A 20517-nucleotide genomic window follows, 5' to 3' on the forward strand; every position below is an offset into this window, starting at 1 on the left:
ATGGAAATCCATGTAATCTTGAATGGGCCTAAAAGTTGGGTGGGTAGGGCCTCAGAGAATGACCAGGGTGAGGCAACCAGTATGAGGCAAGTTCATAGGGTCTCAGATATGGCACCTATCTGCTGGTTCTGTGTAGGGAGGCCTCATAAAAGGAACAATGGTCTCTGCCTGCACTTCTGTCTAAGAGAAAGTTGCCTCTACAGCTCTTCCCCTGATGTCAAACAGTTCAATTTTTACCTGTATGGCCCTGAAGCTCAGAAGGAGTGAGTCCAAGTAAGTCTGTGTGTAGGCCTTTTAAGAAGAACACTCTGGGGCTACTGAAACTTCAAGCCTTTCTCAACCTTAATTCTTGCTGGTTTTTACAGCCAGATCATATGGGCACGTCTCTTCCTGGAACTGGAACCCCAGGCTGGGGGGCCTGGTGTGGGGCTGGGACACTTTGCTCCTCAGGTGGGACTTCCACAGCCAAGATATCCCTCCTGATTTTTATCAACCACAGATGGGTGTGGGGTCAGTTTGTTGTGCATCTCCACCCCTCTTACCAGTCTCAATGTAGCTTCTTTAATTCCATAGTTGTAGGAATTCCATTTAAACAAGTAGGAACTGTTTGATACCAGACAGTTCTGAATGATGGTTGTTTTATAATTTAGTTGTAATTTTGATGTGGTTGTGGAAGGAGATGAGTACTATGTTTACCTATGCTGCCACCTTGACCTGAAGTTAAGTTCACTTTTAAACCATATAATAGGATTCAAAGTCATCTTAAGTAAGGAGCCAATGTAGGTAATAATCTAGATTGGTGTTATTTTACTCAAAGCAGAGTTGCAGATGAGCCATGAATATCTGAGCTGGGTGAGCTTGTCTACAGACAAACATCCCAAAGACTGATAGGAAACAAGTCTTACACTATACTTGCCTTTGTAGTCAAAGTGAAGAATGTCCTGGCTATCTGATCCAAAATATCAGGAAGTTCTACAACAAAAATTGAATCCCACTTTGAAGGGATCTTGAGTACAGAGAACCCACCTATAAATCTTCATTCATCACTAGCCTTCCAGAGAAAAGATAACGATGGGAGACTGAAGGAAGGATGGTATTTTAATGGTAAGACAAAAGCCACAGCAAAGGTATGAAGTGGAAATAATGCAATCACTATTTACCACCAAGACTGCAGCACAGAGTTGTTTCTCAAATGGAAAGCAATCCAGATAAGTTTTTGAGCTTCCTTTCTGGGAAACAATTTATTGCTGAATATAACTGAAAATGCAGATTCTTCCTTAGAAGTCTGGGATAACTTTTTCTCTAATATCATTCAACCAGAAGGAGAGGTCTATTCTGGCCTGAAGAGGGGGTTTTAATTGTAAATGTAATTAAAATAGCAATCTTCCTCAGGACCTCAGGGAGCTTAAGCTGGACAATAGCCCATTAACAGACTACTTGATGGTGTTGATAACATCTTCTGGAACACTATCAAGAAGCCCAGGTAGGCTATTTATAATCCTGAAGTAAAGAGGAGTGAGGGGTGGGCAGGATGACAAGAATGAGTCATGCTTTATTCCCGTTCTACTGAAGACTCTTACAAAGCCTTCCCTCTGACTAAGCACAAGTAGCCTGGCACCTGACAGGATCCAAATATAGGACCCAGGAGCTTAGATGGTGACTGTGCTTAGCAATATTATTAATTCCAAAATGGCAAACAAATGGACAATATAGGAAAAATAAGTTAAGAGAGGGAATAGTGATCATGACAAGAAAAATATCTGAAAAAACAGAACCTGACTTTCTCTGTTGAGTTCTCCTGTATTGCTGCTCTGGAATCCCTTTTAAGGCCTTTGCCATAAATATCCATTTCAATAAAAGTATCTTACATTTGAATAGAATATATAAGAAAAATAATACCATATCAAATATTAGGAGACCAAATTAGATTCTAATTCCTAACTCATGTCACAAATCTGCTCTTATCAAGGACAGACACTTCAACCTCTCTGGGCCTCACAGAAAAACATTGGTAGGAATAAAGAAGGGGTTTACAAAGTATGAAGACAGTTTCCTCTGGAGGCAGATTCCTAGGGTTCCTTTAAATATGCTTTGGAAGTCTTACCTCCTTCCTTGCTAGTCTCGGCCTGCCTCCACTGTGCTTACTCAGAGATCCGAGACTGCTCTGTCAAGGCTCTACAGAAGCAGGTCTTTAGGTCTTTTTACACACTGCCCTTCTCTTCCCATGCCTCAGCCTCTAATAATTTCCTTTTTCTTCTTTAATCTACTTGCCATTGTCTTCATTATCAATAGCAGCCCCACCCACAACCTCAGGGTGGGGTCTCTGCCAGTCTTCACCCCCATTCTCTCCTGCTGTTGGTGACTGCCTTTTCTGCTCAGATCTCACTCCAACTCTCACTTGCCATTCCCATCCAAAGCCACCCCCTTAACAGAAAAAGATTCCCACTGCATAGGAAAGCAGCATAGGAAAGCAGTTCAGAAGTAAAGGAAAAGAGAAAAAAATTCCTGTTCCTACTGGTAGAATTTTCGTTGCCGTGAATGAGTGTTTCTGGGACATAGCAGGAGCTAAAAATGTATCCCAATGAGTAAAATAGTGTTCTTTAATCAAAACTCTCAAAGCTGTTTCCCAGAGTGAAGTTACTATATACATGGTAGTTCTGTATTTCATATAAACATGACAGGTAAAAAGCTTTCTGCAGGCTGACCTGGGAACCCTACTTTCACTAGACCTTGTTTCTATGGGAAAATTTTGTCTGAGTTGCAATCAACTTACTAATGACATTTGACAACTAAGTACCTTTCCTTCCTCAGGAATGGTTGGTAAAACAAGGAAATTTAAAAATCTGTTAGGCAAAAGAAGAAATTAAAAAAGCAGCGATCTCTGGATTGTACATAATTCTATGTACATGTATTATCATATAAAGATATGCATATGAATAACACATATATACAAACATGTGAGGAGTAGGTTGGTAAAAGTAAATTACTAACTTGCTCTCTCCTCTCTCTCTCTCTCTCACACACACACACACACACACCACTTGTATCTTCTTTAAGAGCATGAGGTTGACCTCCCTAGACCAGTCCCAAAAGTAGACATTTCCTGTGAGAAAGGGGTTTCAGTCATAGTAAGAATAAACACAGAGGAAGTAAAGATCACATGGTAACACCAGAGGATCAAGAAAAAACAAAAATTTGGAAAAGAACATAAGACACACAGAAGAGTTAAATATGGACAGGCTATCTACCCAAAATACTCATTTCTAAACAGAATCCTCTTTAGCAAATGAATGCATGGCAGGTCCCACTGGTTGCCTGAAATTCTTAGAGTAGATAACAGATACCCTCTTTTAGAGAAGATACCCAGTGGTGATCTGAGAAGGAAGAATACATAGAGGCAGAATCAGGAAGGTGTATGTAGGGGCAAGCAAGTGAAGACCTAAGTGGAGAAGCCAGAAAAACCATGCTTCCGAAACTGCTGAGCTGAAGTGCTCAGGTTTGGTAGGTTGAGTCACAGGTGCCATGGGTTCTGAAATAGGAGGATGAAAAGAAGAACAGAAATGATGGGAGTCTGTCGGGGCATTCCATGTATTAGCCATCAATAATCAACAGGTACCAAGTACCTGGCACTGTATCTGGCTCTTCAATACAATCTTTGGCATTAAAATTTAAAGGGAAGAAGGTGACTCAAAAAAGGGGAGAGGAGGGGAGCAGAAGGTGGGGGGGGGAGAACGGTACCTTTATGTTTTTCTCCAAGTTGACTCACCTCATAGAAAAGTCCTTCTGGGAACTGCTGGAAGCACTGAGCACACACAAAGCACTGCTCATGGTACAACTCTCCATTACTGTTTACGATCTTCTCAGCGGGTGCAAACCCCCCCTTGCAGCGCTCACAGATAGCATTGGCAAGGGCATTGGCCATGTTACTGTAACAAACAAAGGAAGGGACAGATTAACCTCTTCTTAGATTTAGGACTGAAAAACAGAGTGGACTAAAGAGCACACATTCTACCTGTTTACAAAAATCATATTTTATCTAAAAAGCCCAATTTTTTGCTTGTATCTTAAGTTCTCAAGTCAAACTGTTCCTATCTTTGCCATAGCATGTTAAGTACTCAAAGCTCCTTCTGCTTGGAACCTATTTTCTTTAACATTTTGACATTCCTCTTGATAAATATACCACAGGTGAATGCCTATGGATACAGATGAAAGTCAAGAGTTGTCCCCATGGAGCTTTGAGTTTATAGCTTTATAAGTAGCTTAATTAAAATGTCAGAAAATCAACATTTCAAAGCCAATTTCTCTCCCTTCTGGGAACAGAATTTAAACCTCATGTCAAGTAAACACCACGTCAATGCACAGATTATCCCTTTGGTTAGACCCTGTTGAAAGCAAATAAAATGAGTCAAAATTCCTTAGTCCTATAATCTAATTGGTAAAACAAATATTAAGCACTGATATTACAAAATATATCTTAAAATCACAGAATTTGCATTATAAAGATCACCTTACAGATGATGAAACAGGTTTGGAGAAGAGAGGTGGCGTGGCTAGCCCAACCCCACAAAGCTCATTAGTTAATGGAAGATAATAGGATTAGACTTCAGGTACCCTGCTCATAAAATCACAATCATATTACAACATCAACTTCAAACACTTGAGAGGACGTGATAAGGACATCATCACACTATACAGATAAGGAAAGTAAAACCTGGCAGTCAGTAACCACTGATGATAAGCCCAATGCCAATCAGTACCCAACACTTGGAAGCAGACAGGAGGCATTCAAAAAATGATCCCATGCTCCACCTAACTACTGCAGTTTGCAAGAAAAGCATATAATAAGGCATACAAGGAGATATAATTAGTTATCCTCTAATGACTGCCCCCCAGTGAATTTCACATGAACTGTTTTATTTCTGAAAGGCCTCCAAGTGAAGAAGGTCCTGTAAGCAGAAGTCATTGGCCAAGCCACCTGTTATAATTTGACAAGTTTATTTTCAGATGTCCACTCAGAGTGCAAGCTGTACCTGTGTGTCTGGTCCCCAGGTGCAGCTTCTGACCATCCTGTAAAGTTACTGCCAATGTTTTCTTGAATCTTCACAAACACTCTGAGGCAGGTAGGAAGGAGAGTCTCCACTTTACATATTAATTGCCTTGACTCATAACAGTTTCTTAGTTTTTCTGTTGCTTTAGCCAGTCTTCACAGATACCTTATTTTACCTGAACCCCCCCACCCCACCACACCAAAGGGCAACTCTGCCTATTTCCCCCAAGTGTTTCAAAGAATAGTATTACTATTTTGTAGCTTTGCCATTAACTTACTCAGTAATATGTTTATACCTCCATACCAATCACACTCAATTTTACTTAATAGGTTTAAATATAAAATAAAAACATTACCCCCCAAAAAAGAAAAAAGGGAAGAAGTTAGGCAGCCTAACAAACCTTGCCTAAATCTCACACTAAAACAAATTTTCTACTTTCTCATTTCAGAATTACTGAGTTAAGAAGAAAAACCTATAAAACTCCCTTCTTCACTTGGCTTTGCCATTAGCTAATTGAACTGTGGAAGTTTTAGCAAAGCTCTGGAAAAGTTTGGATTCCTCCTTTCTCCTGACCAAGATCCTCAGGTGTACCTTGATAAAGTATTTTAAGTGCACACCTGCCTCGATAAGTTTTAGTACTGTTCTGAGGATGAAATACGAAAAAGTATATAAAACCACTTTGAAAACCAGAAGATGCTACTCAAATAAGAAGCATTATTATTAATTAAAAAACCTCTCAAGAGTCACCAAATCCTCATGACTTTAATGGAACTCCAAAAAAGCTAGAAATAAGGCCATCTTGCAATGGCCTGACTCATTATTACCTAGATCAGTGGTTTTCAAAATTTAGGGGCCACTGTGACCCTTTCAGAGGTTCAAAAGGCCCTCCCTTTTCTAACCACATCTCTATGTAAGGTCATATTTTTTTTTCACAAACTTTATTGAAAACAACATATTACAATAGGATAAATGCAGAAGTAATTATGAGAAACTGAGAAGCTTCTCTTTATTGAGATATGTTAATGAAATTTGTAAAAATGTAACATTAATGCTACACTTCCCACCAAGAGTTTGTTGTTTTAGAAACACTTATTTTTCATCAAAAATTAATATTAAGATTGTCAAGTGAAAAAAACCCACAACAGCCAACACAACAAAAGCCATCTGGCGTACATGAATCAAAATTATTCCTATTGTTTTTTGTCAAATAGGCAAAAAATATAATAGAAAATAGGTAGACATATTATAAAAAGCATATTGTTTTATTTCTACCACAGGAAAAAGAAACTAGTTTTTTAGAGATAATGTAATATGTATTTTTGAAGTATTCCTTTTCATAACAAGCAGAAAAAAAAAAAGAAACAAAATATTGGAGGAAACTTTCAGGAAAAAAGTATCAATAATCTTACTGTTTTTGATCCTCTGGCACTATGTTTATTTTGTTTTGTTTTACTTTGAACGGATTTTTAAAAAAGATTTTATTTACTTATTTTTAGAGAGGGGGAAGAAAGGAAGAGAAATATCAATGTGTGGATGCCTCTCATACGCCCCCCTACTGGGGGCCTGGCCTGCAACTGAGGCATGTGCCCTGACTGGGAATTGAACAGGTGACCCTTTGGCTCAAGGCCGGCAATCAACCCACTCAGCCACACCAGCCAGGGCTAATGGACTGTTTTTTAGGGCAGTTTTAGATTTACAGAAAAACTGAGTGGAAGAAATACGGATTCCCTATATGCCCTCTGCTCCACACGTGCACAGCTTCCCCATTACCAATATCCCCACCCAAGTGATACATTTGTTACAGTGGATGAAACTACATTAACATATGTATTATTTTACAGTTGACTTTTATATTTAAGAATCACGATAAGTTACTTTTTAAAATTTATGAATGATAGTTAAGCTGTCATCTGTTTAGTTATAATAAATTAACTAATTTCAGAGGAAAGAAATTCCACTAGATTTTTCAACAAAAGTGTTGATGGCTATGATTTATGTACATTGGGGAATATCTCTAGATAATATTTTTATGCAGGATATATGTACATGCCTTTAGTGTAGAATCTTTTTAATAGCCCAGTCATACTCGTTTTAGCTGATCTACTTCCAAAATTCATGCACACAACAGAACACCTGGCATCATCAAGCTTTCCATTATGTAAGTGCCCCATTTATCAAAGTATGAGAAACAAATTTTCTGGCATTAAAACACAAAAAAATATATAAATTCAGAAAGCATCTTGGGAGTTCACCAAGCATTTTAGTTACAATGCAAATATAATTGCCAAATTAGTCTTAAAAGAGCTCTTTATGAGTTGTGAAAATAAATGACATCTGTTGCAATACCACACAGAATGAATTCATGGAAACAGAGAATCAGGTCAGTTAAATTCTCTTTAACTTTCAGTTGACAAATTGGGGATTTGCAATAATTCCAAGTGTACAATGTTGTATAAGGTCAACAATCTTACACGAGTTGGTCTAAATAATGCTCTGCACTACTTTGTTTTTTTGGAAACTGTTTGCTAAAGCCCAGTAATAATATGAATCAGATGAACTTTGAGGCCTAACTGTACGATATATATATTTGCTACACAACATCTTTTTTTATTCATTCAATCCCCTGGAGACAGTATTAAGAAACCCCGTTGGTATAACTTTAAACTGCTGACTGTTAAACATCACAAAAATCTGTATTTTTATCAGCATCCTGTAATGCATTTTTTTGGCTTCTTCCAACCTGCTCCTTACCTGTGGACACTTTTGAGTATAAAAATTTATTATAATCATAATAATGAAAATTCTAAACCACCTACTTGGACTGTACAGTGAAATTATACTATTATCAGGAACCTGTTAAAGACAGATGTTACTATTCTTACTGTAAAGGTAGCACTTTCCTTCACATCCGCATTTCATCCAGCATGAGTTTCCATGACCAGACAACTGACCTGCCTGCTGGAACCTGTTGCACCACCCTGAAGGCCCCTGCTCAAAGTCCAAGAAATAGCACTGTCAATGGCTATCACATTGAAAACCCAGAAAGGTTAGATCTGGGAGAGGAGAATTGTAGGAAAGGGGACACTCACAATTTCGCATAAAAGTCACAGAACTCCTTATAGACTTTGACGTCACTGTGCCTGCGCTGCAGTTTGGACACAGCCCTCTCATCTTCATTGCCATCAGCTTGGTAGACACTGCTCAGTGCTGTCTGGGATATTTCTTCATTCTTTGGGATAACAGAGGGATGGTGTGCCCTACTCAAGAATGCCATCATTGATGCTTTTGAGCCTGAAGCCCAGGGCAGAGAGCAGCAGGACAGGAGACCAGAGAAATAATGTCCAGGCCTCGCCTGCTTCCTTGCCAGGGTCACTCCCACTGTCCTTACACACGTCAGCCACAGTCTTGCCAGGGTGGCTAGTGACCCTTCACATTAAGAGCTCCAGAAGCAAAGCAGTAAGTTGGCCTGAGAGTCCTGATTTATTGAGGCATTTTGGAAGCTCTAGAAAACATTCCAAAAAGTAGTAACCCAGCCTTTGCCAAGCAACCATCCTGGTAGACTGTGCCTGTAATCATTACTACAGGAAAGAGGGCTACTTGGTAGGTCTCTGAGAAAGAAACAGTCCTGTATCCTGGCTGTCTGCTGCTGGCTTCAACAACCCCAACACTATGCTTCTCAACTTTGGTAAGCATAGGAATATCTTAGAGAGCATGTAACACATCCTCAAATTCTGTTTCTAATAAGCGCCTGGTGAGCTGGCACTGCTGGCACACTCTGAGGAGCATCATGATGCCCAGGGCATGCTCACCACATGTGCACCATGACAGCCTTCTCCTGGATATCTGTGAGTTGGTGCAGTGAAGAGCTATGTTTGACTTATTTATTCCACAGCTGGCACATACTAAAAGTTCAAGAATGTGTTCAATGAATGGATTGCAAGAGGTAACAGGAAAGAGCTGTAGTTAGAACTCCTTGCATTTGATCCCCAGCTAATCCTGTAACTTGTGAGGCAATACTGGTTTACCATGACTAACAATGTCATTGGCATGTCTTATTATACCGTATCACAGGTCTTGTAACAGTGTCAGCAATGGAGATGATAATGATGTAATACCGTCAGGCTCTTTTTATTTCCCTTAAAATATTTTATAAAGGCCTTAATTTGTATTAGGTTCACTGAAAGTAAATCATGTTCATTCTCCTGCCAGAATCATAATCAGATCCAAAATATTCTGCCCACACTAAGGTAATGCTACTTAGAGAAACCAAGCTCACACAGTATCCAGAAGGGCTGGGGACAAGTTCTCTCTCTACTGTCTTTTAGCCTCACTTCACATGCCAAAAATGTAACCCTTAGGAGGGCAGAAATTTTGTCTTGTTCATGACTGTACTCACTTCATGGTTAGAGTCCACCTCTTAGCAGATATGCAATAATTACTTGTTGATGAATGGAGTTCGTAATTCATCTACTTGATCAACAAACCATGGAAACAATGAATGCGCAAACTGGCTACCAGTTTTTGAGTCAGCAAGAGATCTAAAAATGTAACTAAAAAATACTAAGGTAAAAAACTAACTCTTGTTTGCTTCACAATGACTAGTCTTATTTCTACTAGACAGAACAGTAGAACTATGAAAAAGTTAATGGTTCATAAAGATAAGACATAACAAAGTCTCTTGTCTGCCAAGGAACTAAAAATATTCTGAAAGATCTTCAATCAAATTTCTAACTTTTTATTTTGAATTATAGAATCACAGGGAATTCCAAAGATTGTACAGAGAGGTCCTGTGTATATTTCATCCAGCTTTCCCCAGTGGTTACATCGTATGTAACTATAGTACATCAGAATCAGGAATCTCACATTGGTGCAATGTGTGTATACAGGGTAGACACAGAATACACCATCCCCATGATATGATATAAGGCTAGTCCATCACTACAAAGATCTCTTTCATCTTATCTGAGTCTTCTATCCTTATCCCTGCCATCCCTAAACCCTGGCAACCACTAATGAGATTTTCATCTATGTAATTGTAACTTAAAGAATGTTAATTGCTAGGGACTGAATGTTTGTTTCTCCAAAATTCACATATTAAAAGCCTGATCCCCAATGTGATGGTATTTAGAGGTGGGGCCTTTGGGAGGTTATTAGGATTAGATTAGGTCATGGGAGTGGAACATCAATTCTTCACCATGAGATTAATACCCACATAAGAAGAGACACAGATCATTCTCTATGGGCCACGTGATACATGATATGGTACAGTCAGAGTAGCTGCTACAATCCAGGAAGTAGATCCTCATCTAAGCTGGATCTGCTGGAGCCTTGATCTTAGAATTTCCAGCATCCAAAATCTTGAGAAATAAATATGTGTTGTTTGAACCATGTAATCTACAGTATTTTTTCAATAGTAGCTAAAACTGACTGAGACAATTACATAAATAAAAATCGTATAGTATGTGACCTTGGAAGGCTGGCTTTTTCCACTAGCATAATGCCCTTAAGATACATCCAAATTGTTTCATTTGTAAATAAAGAGCTTGCTCCTTTTTATTGCTGAGTACTATTCCATGGTATAAACATATCAAAGTTCAACCATTTACCTACTGAAGTACACGTAAGTATTGGGTTAGCCAAAAAGTCTGTTTAGTTTTTTCCATAAAATAAAAGACACATTTTTCATTTTCACCAACAACTTTATTGATCTGGATATTTTGAGTATGTCGGCTATCATCTTCTATTAGTTTCTATTGAGTAGAAGCTGGAGTGCTGTATAAGCACTCCAGTGTATAAGACAACCCCACAGCAAAGAATTATTTGGTCAATATGTCAATAGTATCAAGAAACCTCGCAAACCACTTTTAACACGTTCAATCAGCCACAGTACCTTCTCCATATACTGCACAAATCTTTACTTGAGTTTCAGTTGCATTTTTACCATTCTTGAAATAAAATATAATATGCTGAAAATGTTATTTTCTTCCATCTTCAACATTAAAATGGCTGCACAAAAATTCACCAATTTTGACAGGTTTTTTAAAATGCACACTGTCACAATATAATCTAACAAAATTTAGAATGAAGTTAAAGACAACTAAGCACTACTACAGCCATCATATGGAAAAAAACTAAATAAAATTTTTGGCCAATCCAATCAATAGCTTCCAGTTTTGGGCTATTTTGAATAGAGTAGTGTATAAGTTTCTGTGTGAATACAAGTCTTCATTACTCTGGGATAAATGTCCAAGAGTGAAACTAGTGATTTGTATAAGTTTATGTTTACTTTTTTTAAGAAACTGCAAAATTATTTTCTACAGTGGTTGTACCATTTTACATTGCCACCAGCAGTATATGAGATTCAAATTCTCTACATCCTTCTCAGCATTTGGTGTTATCATTATTTTTTATTTTAGCTGTTCTAATAAGTACATAGTCCCAATTTTATTTTATATATGCATGTATTAAGTATATATATGTGAAGATAAGTACAAAAACAAGTCAGAAATTTTACTTCACTCAATAATCATATTGACAAGAAAAAAAAGTAATATGTACATTTGGGAAAAAATAAAAACACTATAAAAAAGTACAAAATGAAAAGTCTCTTAATAGTTTGTGTGTGTGTTTATGTGCATGCACATGTACTCTACTAATCTTAACTGTCCCTTTGATGGAACTAAAGAACTCATTAAAAAATTATTTGATTCTTGATCACCAACAAGACATTAAGTTGAAATTAAAGCAAATCTGGCTTTGCCTTATATTCCGTTTCCCCAGTGCCCTGAGTACAGACAGGCTGATGGTTCTTACTACTAACAGAGCCACCACGAAACTGTGCTTGAACAGGAACTACATCTTAACCCTCCTCCATCAGGCACTAAATTGTTTCACACCTGTTGTGTGCTTAATCAGATTGATGCTGGAAATTTAGTAAAAATTCTCTTATTTTTTTAAGGTACTTAATGAATATTGTGTTAAGAAGCATGTAGAAGACTTTTTTCCCTCTAGTTTCCTCTGCTTCCAGCAGGGACTATATTAATGACGGTGCTTGGCACCCAGAAACCTTAGATTAGGGATGTCCAACCTGCAGCCCACAGGTTGGCCAGGATGGCTATGAATGCAGCAAACACAAAATAACAAATTTACTTAAAATGTTACGAGATGTTTTTTGTGATTATGTGTTGCAATGTATTTAATGTGTGGCCCAAGACAACTTTTCTTCCAGTGTGGCCCACAGATGCCAAAAAGTTAGACACCTTTCTGAACTAAAAAACAAAAACATAAACTAAGCAAAGAACTGGAACAGGAACATAATCACAGAAATGGAGATCACATGGAGGGTTATCAGTAGGGGGAGGGAGAGGGGGGTAATGGTGGGGGGGAGGTACAGTGTGTAAAAAACATAAATGGTAGGCATAAGATAGGATGAGGTTAGGAATAATATAGGAAATAGAGAAGCTACAGAACTTATATGTAAGACCCATGGACACAAACTAAGGGTGGGGGAATCCTGGAGGATGGGCAGGTGCAGGGAAGAGAGGAGATAAAGGGGAGAAAATAACTAGGGCTACTATAATAGCATAATCAATAAAATATACTTAAAAAAAATAGAATCAGCCCTGGCTGGCATAGCTCAGTGGATTGAGCACGGGCTGCGAACCAAAGTGTCGCAGGTTCGATTCCCAGTCAGGGTACATGCCTCATGCCTGGGTTGCAGGCCATGACACCCAGCAGCCGCACATTGATGTTTCTCTCTCTCTCCCTCAATCTCTCTCTCTCCCCCCTCCCTTCCCTCTCTAAAAATAAATAAATAAAATCTTAAAAAAAAAAAAAAAAAGAAACAACCAATGAATGAATAAGTGGAAAAAATTGATGTTTCCTTCCCTCTCTCTAAAAATCAATCAATCAATAAAAATAACATAGAAATAAGGTTATTACATGTTGTATGCCACTCCAAAGAGATCTATGTATGTGAGAATGGCTAACCAAACACTCGGCAACAACTAACATAATGAAGCTTCTCCAAAGTCAATAAAAGGTTTCCATGAATGCTGGGGTATACAAATTGTTGAGATGGCCTGGTTAAATTACCACATGGTAAAAATAAAGTATTTTTACTGTGATTCTCAATCCTACTCAAATAGAAAATTTAATCTGATTGTCCCCTATTACTAAAAACAAAACAATCAACATGTAAGTAAAGATAATGGAGCTGAAAAGTTCTTTCTCATTTCTTAGCTTCCCAGACAAATGTACTGTTTTCTTTTAAGATACGGTGAGGAAATAGACAAAGGCTGGCCAGAAAAGGACCCAGAGTTGCAATTAATATGCCATTTTGCCCTGTCTATTCAAATTGTTTCCTAATTCCTGATAGGGGTGAGAGAGTGAGAGCAAAATAAGGTGAACAGCTTGAATTTAAAACGAAGAAAACTGCTCTGGTCGGGTGGCCCAGTTGGTTGGAATGTTGTCCCACACACCAAAAGGCTGCGTGTTCAATTCCCAGTCAGGACACATACCTAGCTTGCATGTTGGATCCTTGGTTGGGGGTGTGTGGAAGGCAGCTGATAGATGTCTCTCTCTCAGATTGATATTTCTCTCTCTAAAATCAATACATATATCTTCTGGTGAGGATTTTTTAAAAATGAAGAAAACTGCGCATTTACTCACTTGCACTGGAGTTGCCTTATGATCAAAGCAGGGAAGCACCTCTTTGGCCTCGTTAGTCTTAGACCAATCCAACAGAGACAAGGAGACTATGACCAAAAAAAGGCAATTTGCATCTGATTGTAACATCATTTCAGAGGAAACTCATCTAAAGGTGGACTATCTTTGGTGTTGGAGTCAGAAAACTTACAGCACCTCAAACTCTATGATATTTTAAGAACAGTGTTCATATCCCTCATAAAAAAAATGAGTGAAGCACAATTTAATCTCAGGTTAAAATCTTTCAGTAAATAAATTAGAAGGCATACTTTTAGTCCTGAAACCAATAATTAATATTCAGTGTTTCTGCTCTGGCCAGTGTGGCTCTGTTGGTTGGAGCATCATTCCACAAACCAAAGGGTCACAGGTTCGATCCCAAGTCAGGGCACATGCCTGGGTTGCAGGTTTTGTCCCTGAAATGGAACGAAGTTTCTCTGCCTCTCTTACCCTCCTTCGAAAATCAGTAAGTATGTCCTTGGGTGAGGATAAGAAAAAAAAAATATGGTGTTTCTATTCTCCATGAAAGTCTCTTTATCCAGAGAGATTCTGAACCATATACAGATAAACTAACAAATAATTTGAACAATGGGGCAGCCCCAGTTTCTGTAAATCCTAAGTGTGTGAAATGTGAGCATTTGCAACAGGGTTACTGGGATGCATTGTTTTGTTTGATTTTTAATTTCCTCACTTCCTTTAGCCCCATAGTAATTTATTACAGAAAATTTATAAAAGGCAGAGATGAGAGATATTTCTGCCACCTAGAGATAAGTACATTAACATTTTATCTCTTTTCTTTTTAAAATGTATGTTAAGTCCTGGCTGGTTTGACTCAGTAGATTGAGTGCCGACCTGTGAATCAAAGGACTGCTGGTTTGATTCCCAGTCAGGGCACACGCCTGGCCTCTGGGCCATGTCCCCAGTCGGAGGTGCGCAAGAGGCAACCACACTTTGGTGTGTCTCTCTGTCTCTTTCTCCCTCTCTTTCCCTCTCTCTAAAAATAAACAAAATAAAATCTTAAAAAAAATTAAAAAGAAAGGCAAACTAAAAAAAATATGTGATTTTAAATAAAAACAGGATTGTCCCTAGCTGGTGTGGCTCAGTGGATTGAATGTGGGACTGTGAGCCAAAAGGTTTGCCAATTCGATTCCCAGTTTGGGCACATGCCTGGGTTATGGGACAGGTCCCTGGTGGGGAGTGTGAGAGAGGCAACCACACACTGATGTTTCTCTCCCTCTCTTCCTCACTTCCTTCTCTCTAAAAATAAATAAAATAAAATCTTTAAAAACAACAAAAACAGGATTGTAGCAAGATGACTATTCAGAATTATATAAAGGTAATTGATGATCAAACTTGACTAGTACTGGGTGATACATCCAGAAGAACATTTGGACAAGTACTAGTGAGCCAATTCCTTCTCCAGAAGCTCAAAAAAGCTCCATGTAGCTCATGTGCTTTAGCATGACTGTCTCTTCTCACCTTTTACCTCTCAGTAAAGAAAACTCATTTAACTATCATCACTGCAGTTTGAATCTATAAGCTCCCTCACAAATTTTCTCTCGCTGAATCCCTATCCCATGGTCACTGAAATAACTGAGTGACCATGGGATATGGATTGGGTCAACTGAAAAAACATTCTTAAAATTATCTTTCATAGGTTGTCCAATACTTCTCTTAAAAATTTTAACAACTTTACTGAAATATGTCTCTGCAGGAGTTCCTCTATTACTCAAATAATTTCTCTCTGGCATTTGTTTTGTGACATACTAACACTATTCTCATCCCTAAACACCTTTGGAAAAAGATATATTGTGTCCTAACCAAACACACAAATTTAAGAATGATTTGTATTTCAAATATACAACAGTATATTTAGTTAAGCGTGTTGACTTAAGAGAACGTCCAGCTTGCCAGAAAAATCTTTCCAATGTATCCATGGGATGGCTCCTTATATGGCTGTGGTGGCCATCAGTACCAAACTTTCTGGCTCTATATTACATTCTTATTTTAGTCTGATTCAGCTAGGAATAGCTCTCACTGAACATTGACCTTCAGTTAAGCTGGTAGAAGAAATCAGTGAGAGTTTTTATTTTATGACTAAGCTTAACATGAAATCTACTGTCCTCAATGATAAACTTAAATAAAAACCAGGAGAATTTGAGTATGGAAGGACAGGAAAAAAATAAAACAAAAGCATTTTACTCAAGTTAAGTGAAAAAATCCTTTCAAACTTCAATCTATATATATTTAATTCCCAGTCATTTCCTTTTAATATAGAACCTGTTTCCATGTATATTTTAATGCATTAAACAACCTTGAATATATTGGACAGGATTAGGTAGAAATAAAATTTTTATTTTTACTTTTGTTAATTTTAAAAAGGTTTCTTCTCTTTCATTGACTTCAAATTTCATGGAGTATATATAGAAAGTCGAGGAATTGTTTTAGCTACCATGACTTAGATTTTCCCACAAGTGTGACCAAAAGATGTGGAAATGATACGTCACAGGAAGCCTGACTACCTGTATAAGCTAGCTATCAGTATAATGATGTCTAGCAAGCAACCAGGGCTTCAGTTTCTCCTGGGTGTCTTTGGATGTTCCCTTTCCTCTTCTGGCTCCTATCCTCAGTCTTTCTCTCTTCCCATAGCTCTTACCATCCTCTTTCACAGGATAAAACTGGGTTTCTTTTGGTTTTCTCAAGATGACATATTCTAACCTCGGCCAGTGTGGCTTAGTTGGTTGGAATATCATCCCACAGACTTAAAGGTAGAGGGTTCAATTCCCAGTCAGGGCCCATACCCAGTTTGCGGGTTTGATCCCTGGTTGGGATGTGTAAGAGAAAGCAGTCAATTGATATTTCTCAAACCCCCACCCTTGCTCCCTCCCACCATCCCCCTGCTCTTTAAAAAGCAATGAAAACATGTCCTTGGGTAAGAATAAAAAATAAATAAATCTAGCAATAGATTGTAAAAAGATGGTGGCAAGGTAGGTGGGAGCGGAGCCCAGTTCTCCCTATGCCCAGCAGGAACACCTAACTGATCTTCTGAGAAACAGAGTGAACAGCCAATGGAATCACAGTGTTTATGAAGTTTGGGGACAAAAATTATAGAGGACACTGAAAAACAGACAGTGAGGAGATTACTTGGGTATGGTAAGGTAGCTGGGATCTGCACAAGGACCTAGGCCACTGTGTCCCTGGGCCTAGTGCCTGCCACAGGATACTTGGAGGAGAGTTAGATCACTAGCTCCCTCCCCTACCACAGCAGGGAAGGCAGCCTGGTACCAGGAGGGTTCTGGATGCTGGAGGTTGCTGGGGCAAATAGAGACGAAGTGGGAGACACACAGAGGCGATGTACATTCAGTATGACTGGGACTGGACGCTAGCACCAGAGAAGTTGGGGTGCGGGGTGACAACTGGGAAAGGGAGAAGAGTGGGGCTGTGTCAGACCCTGACCCAGATACTGTCCAGACTGGTTAGAAAGTTGGGCTGTGTGAAAAGCCATGCGCTTGTTAAGAACCTGGCCTGGGGGGGGGGGGGCGGTGCGAGGTGGTGGCACCTATTTTGTAAGGAACTCGGAAGCAGCAAGCTGCCTTGCCTGAGGGTGATTTGCTAAATGGAAGCACAAGTCACAGCCTGACTCACTCCGAGCAACCAGAGACTGAGTGGTTGATTTGAGCCTGGCTGCTCACAAAGGACTTGGGCCAGAGGCTGGGCAACTGTAAATATTGAGGCCCACACCTGGTGCCCATCCTCTCAAAACCATTGAAAAGGGAGAAAAGCCAGCCAAGCCCCCCTCTTCCCCTGACATCCAGGAAGACCAGCAGAACTTGCTCAACTGCTTTAAAGTCAGCAAGAGGCTTATTTTTTTTCCTTCCTTTCTCACATGTCACTTTCCTAACCACAGAACTGGTATTTTATTGTGTATGTGTATTATTATTATTATTTCATTTATTTTACTACTTTTATTAGTATTTTTTAATTTCTTTTCCTTATGGGGTTTAGTTTTTTGTTTTATTTCTGTTTAATTGTATTGTTTGACTGGTTTTCCCTTATTCTCTCTTTATTGATTTTAATTTGCATTCTTTCACTCCACTTGTGTTCCAATAACACACTAGTCTTGGTTGTGTACTTTCTATTCTGGTTACCAAATCATGTATTTCGGTCATATTATTGTTGTTCCAGCACTATTATAAATAATTGTTGTGTTCCATACAATTGTACATACTACACAACAACCCTCCCTGATCTTACCTACCCTTCACTTTATTCCGGACCATTATTAGGTTGTGGGTTAACTCTATTCTCTCTCACAATACGCCACTTTCTAACCTTACTCTCACTATATTTCAATCAGCTAACCTTGCACAACGGTGGTCCGGGATTACAGCTAACAATCCGCCTCCACTCTAATAAGAGTCTTTTCGCTCTTTCACCATTTTATAAAAAGTGGCTAGTTGGTGTGAGATATCACAGTTTATAGCTATATCCTTATCCAAAGATAATATCCTCTCTCTTCTCTACTTGCTGTAATTTAAATCCCCATAAAATACCTCTCTGATTTCTTACTCCATGTTGCGTACATCCCTCTCCTGCCCTGATCAACATACAAGAATAGGTGGGAGCTGCGACATCAGTATACCTACTGGAGGGGGGGAAAACCAAAGGAACCACCAAAAGGACCAATCAACAAGGAACCGACCAAAAGGTAAAACCACAAGTACAACACGAAAGCCCAAAAAACAGAAACAAAGGGCAAAGATAGAGTGCCCAGATATGGAGAGATCAAAGAGACTACGCCACTGAACCCCACAGCATTCCTACCATAACAGTTAGCCCTACAAAGACAGCAAAGCAAAACATCAGGAAGCACAGAAATAAAAAGAGTCACCTAAATGGGGAGACAAAAAAAGAACATGCAATCAAAAGGAACTGGCAGACTCCCACTGAAAGAGATAAATGAAAATGGAGTAAGCAAACTATCAGATATAGTATTCAAAATAATGGTTATGAAGATGCTCAAGGAAACTCACAGACACTACAAGGAACTGTTAGCACTACAACAATATAAAAAAGAAAATAGAAACAATAAACAAAAAATAGGGAAGAAATGAACAATAAAATCTTGAAAATAAAAAACGCACTAGAAAGAATTACCAGCAGGCAGGATGAAGAAGAGATAGAATCAGCGAGCTGGAGGACAAGGTAGAAAAAAACACAGAAAGACCAAGAAAAGGAAAAGAGACTCAAAACGACATGTTAAGGGATGTGCCGGAAAACATGAGATGGAGTAATATCTGTAGAATAGAGATACAAGAGAAAAAGTAAGAAGAGCAAGGGACAGAAAACTTGTTTGAAAAAGTAATGCTGGAAAGTTTCCTGATTTGATGAGAGAAAAAGTCATATACATGCAGGAAACACAGAATCCAATCTAGAGGAACCCAGAGGCTCACTTCAAGACAACAATCATAATTAAAATGGCAAAATTCCAAAGACAAAGGAGAATCTTAAAGGCAGCAAGAGAGAAACAGGAAGGACATACAAGGTAGGCCCTGATAAGGTTAGCAGCTGACTTCTCTATAGAAATGCTCCAAGCCAGAAGAGAATGGCAAGAAATATTCCAAATAATGAAAAACAAAGGCCCACAACCAAGACTACTTTATCCAGCAAGTCCTCTCAATTAAAATGAAAGGCTCAAATAAGGAGTTTCCTAGAGAAAAGAAGTCTAAAAGAACTCATCTCCACAAAACCAGCTCTACAAGAGATGCTAAGGGAAATGCTTTAAGAGGAGGAATAAAAACACTGAGTGAGAGAGGACAGAGGTACGAAAAAAAAAAAAAAGTACCTATCAATAACAACCCTAAATGTAAATGGATTCAAATGCTCCAATCAAAGACATAGAATAGCAGAATGGATAAGAAATCATGACAACACACATATGCTGCCTACAAGAGGCCCATTTCAGGACTTCTGGCCAAGATGGCAGTGTAGGTAGACACACTGTGTCTCCTCACACAACCAAAAGAAAGACAACAAATTTAAAAACAAAAAAAACAACCAGAACTGACAGAAAATTGAACTATATGGATATCTGACAACCAAGGAGTTAAAAGAAGAAACATTCATCCAGACCAGTAGGAGGGGGCAGACATGGGCAGCCTGGCAGAGAGGGACTCGGGGCAAGACAGAGGCTCGAGGACTCAGTGATGCAGCAGTTGGCAGAAAGGGTGGTCCCACGTCTGCGTACAGATAAATTGGGAGGAACAACTGGGGAGCAAGTAAGACTGTGCAACCCAGGGTTACTGCACATGGAAATAAACACTAAAAGACTATGACTGAAAACACCTGTGAGCGTGGGGGTTGAGGCGGTAGTGGGAAAAACTCCCAGCCTCACAGGAGAGTTCATTTGAGTGACCCACAGGGTCCTAGAATGTACATAAAACCACCCACCTGGGGATCAGTGCCAGAAGGGCCCAATTTAATTGAGGGTAGCAGGGAAAGTGATTGAAAACCCACAGACAACAGAACAAGTGGCACTGTTCCCTCTCAGACCACTCCCTGACAAACAGCATCACAGCACAGCAACTTGAGTTGCCCCACCCTGGTGAATACCTAAGGCTCCATTCCTTACTACGTACTAAGTGTGCTGAGACAAAAAAAAAAAAAAAAAAAAAAAAAAGCACCGAAATGAAAGAACAGATCAAAGCTCCAGAAAAAAATACAACTAAATGATGAAGAGATAACCAACCTATCACATGCTCAGTTC

The 20517-nt window shown here is 39.0% G+C and overlaps 1 protein-coding gene across 5 annotated transcripts in view; it reads right to left on the bottom strand.

Annotated features, from left to right (window-relative positions):
- LIMS1 (LIM zinc finger domain containing 1) overlaps positions 1 to 20517 on the bottom strand; it is a 185200-nt gene that overhangs the window by 56998 nt on the left and 107685 nt on the right. For 3 of the 5 annotated variants that reach the window (XM_036026631.1, XM_036026632.1, XM_036026628.1), the window contains one exon: positions 3767 to 3926. In XM_036026631.1, coding sequence (XP_035882524.1) covers positions 3767 to 3926 — 160 coding nt within the window. Of the gene's footprint in view, positions 1 to 3766; positions 3927 to 8137; positions 8660 to 20517 lie in introns of those variants that run through there. The other 2 variants (XM_028513115.2, XM_036026630.1) reach the window with 2 other exon arrangements.

The sequence above is a fragment of the Phyllostomus discolor genome, chromosome 5, assembly GCF_004126475.2.
Source record: "Phyllostomus discolor isolate MPI-MPIP mPhyDis1 chromosome 5, mPhyDis1.pri.v3, whole genome shotgun sequence".
Classification (NCBI taxonomy): domain Eukaryota; kingdom Metazoa; phylum Chordata; class Mammalia; order Chiroptera; family Phyllostomidae; genus Phyllostomus; species Phyllostomus discolor.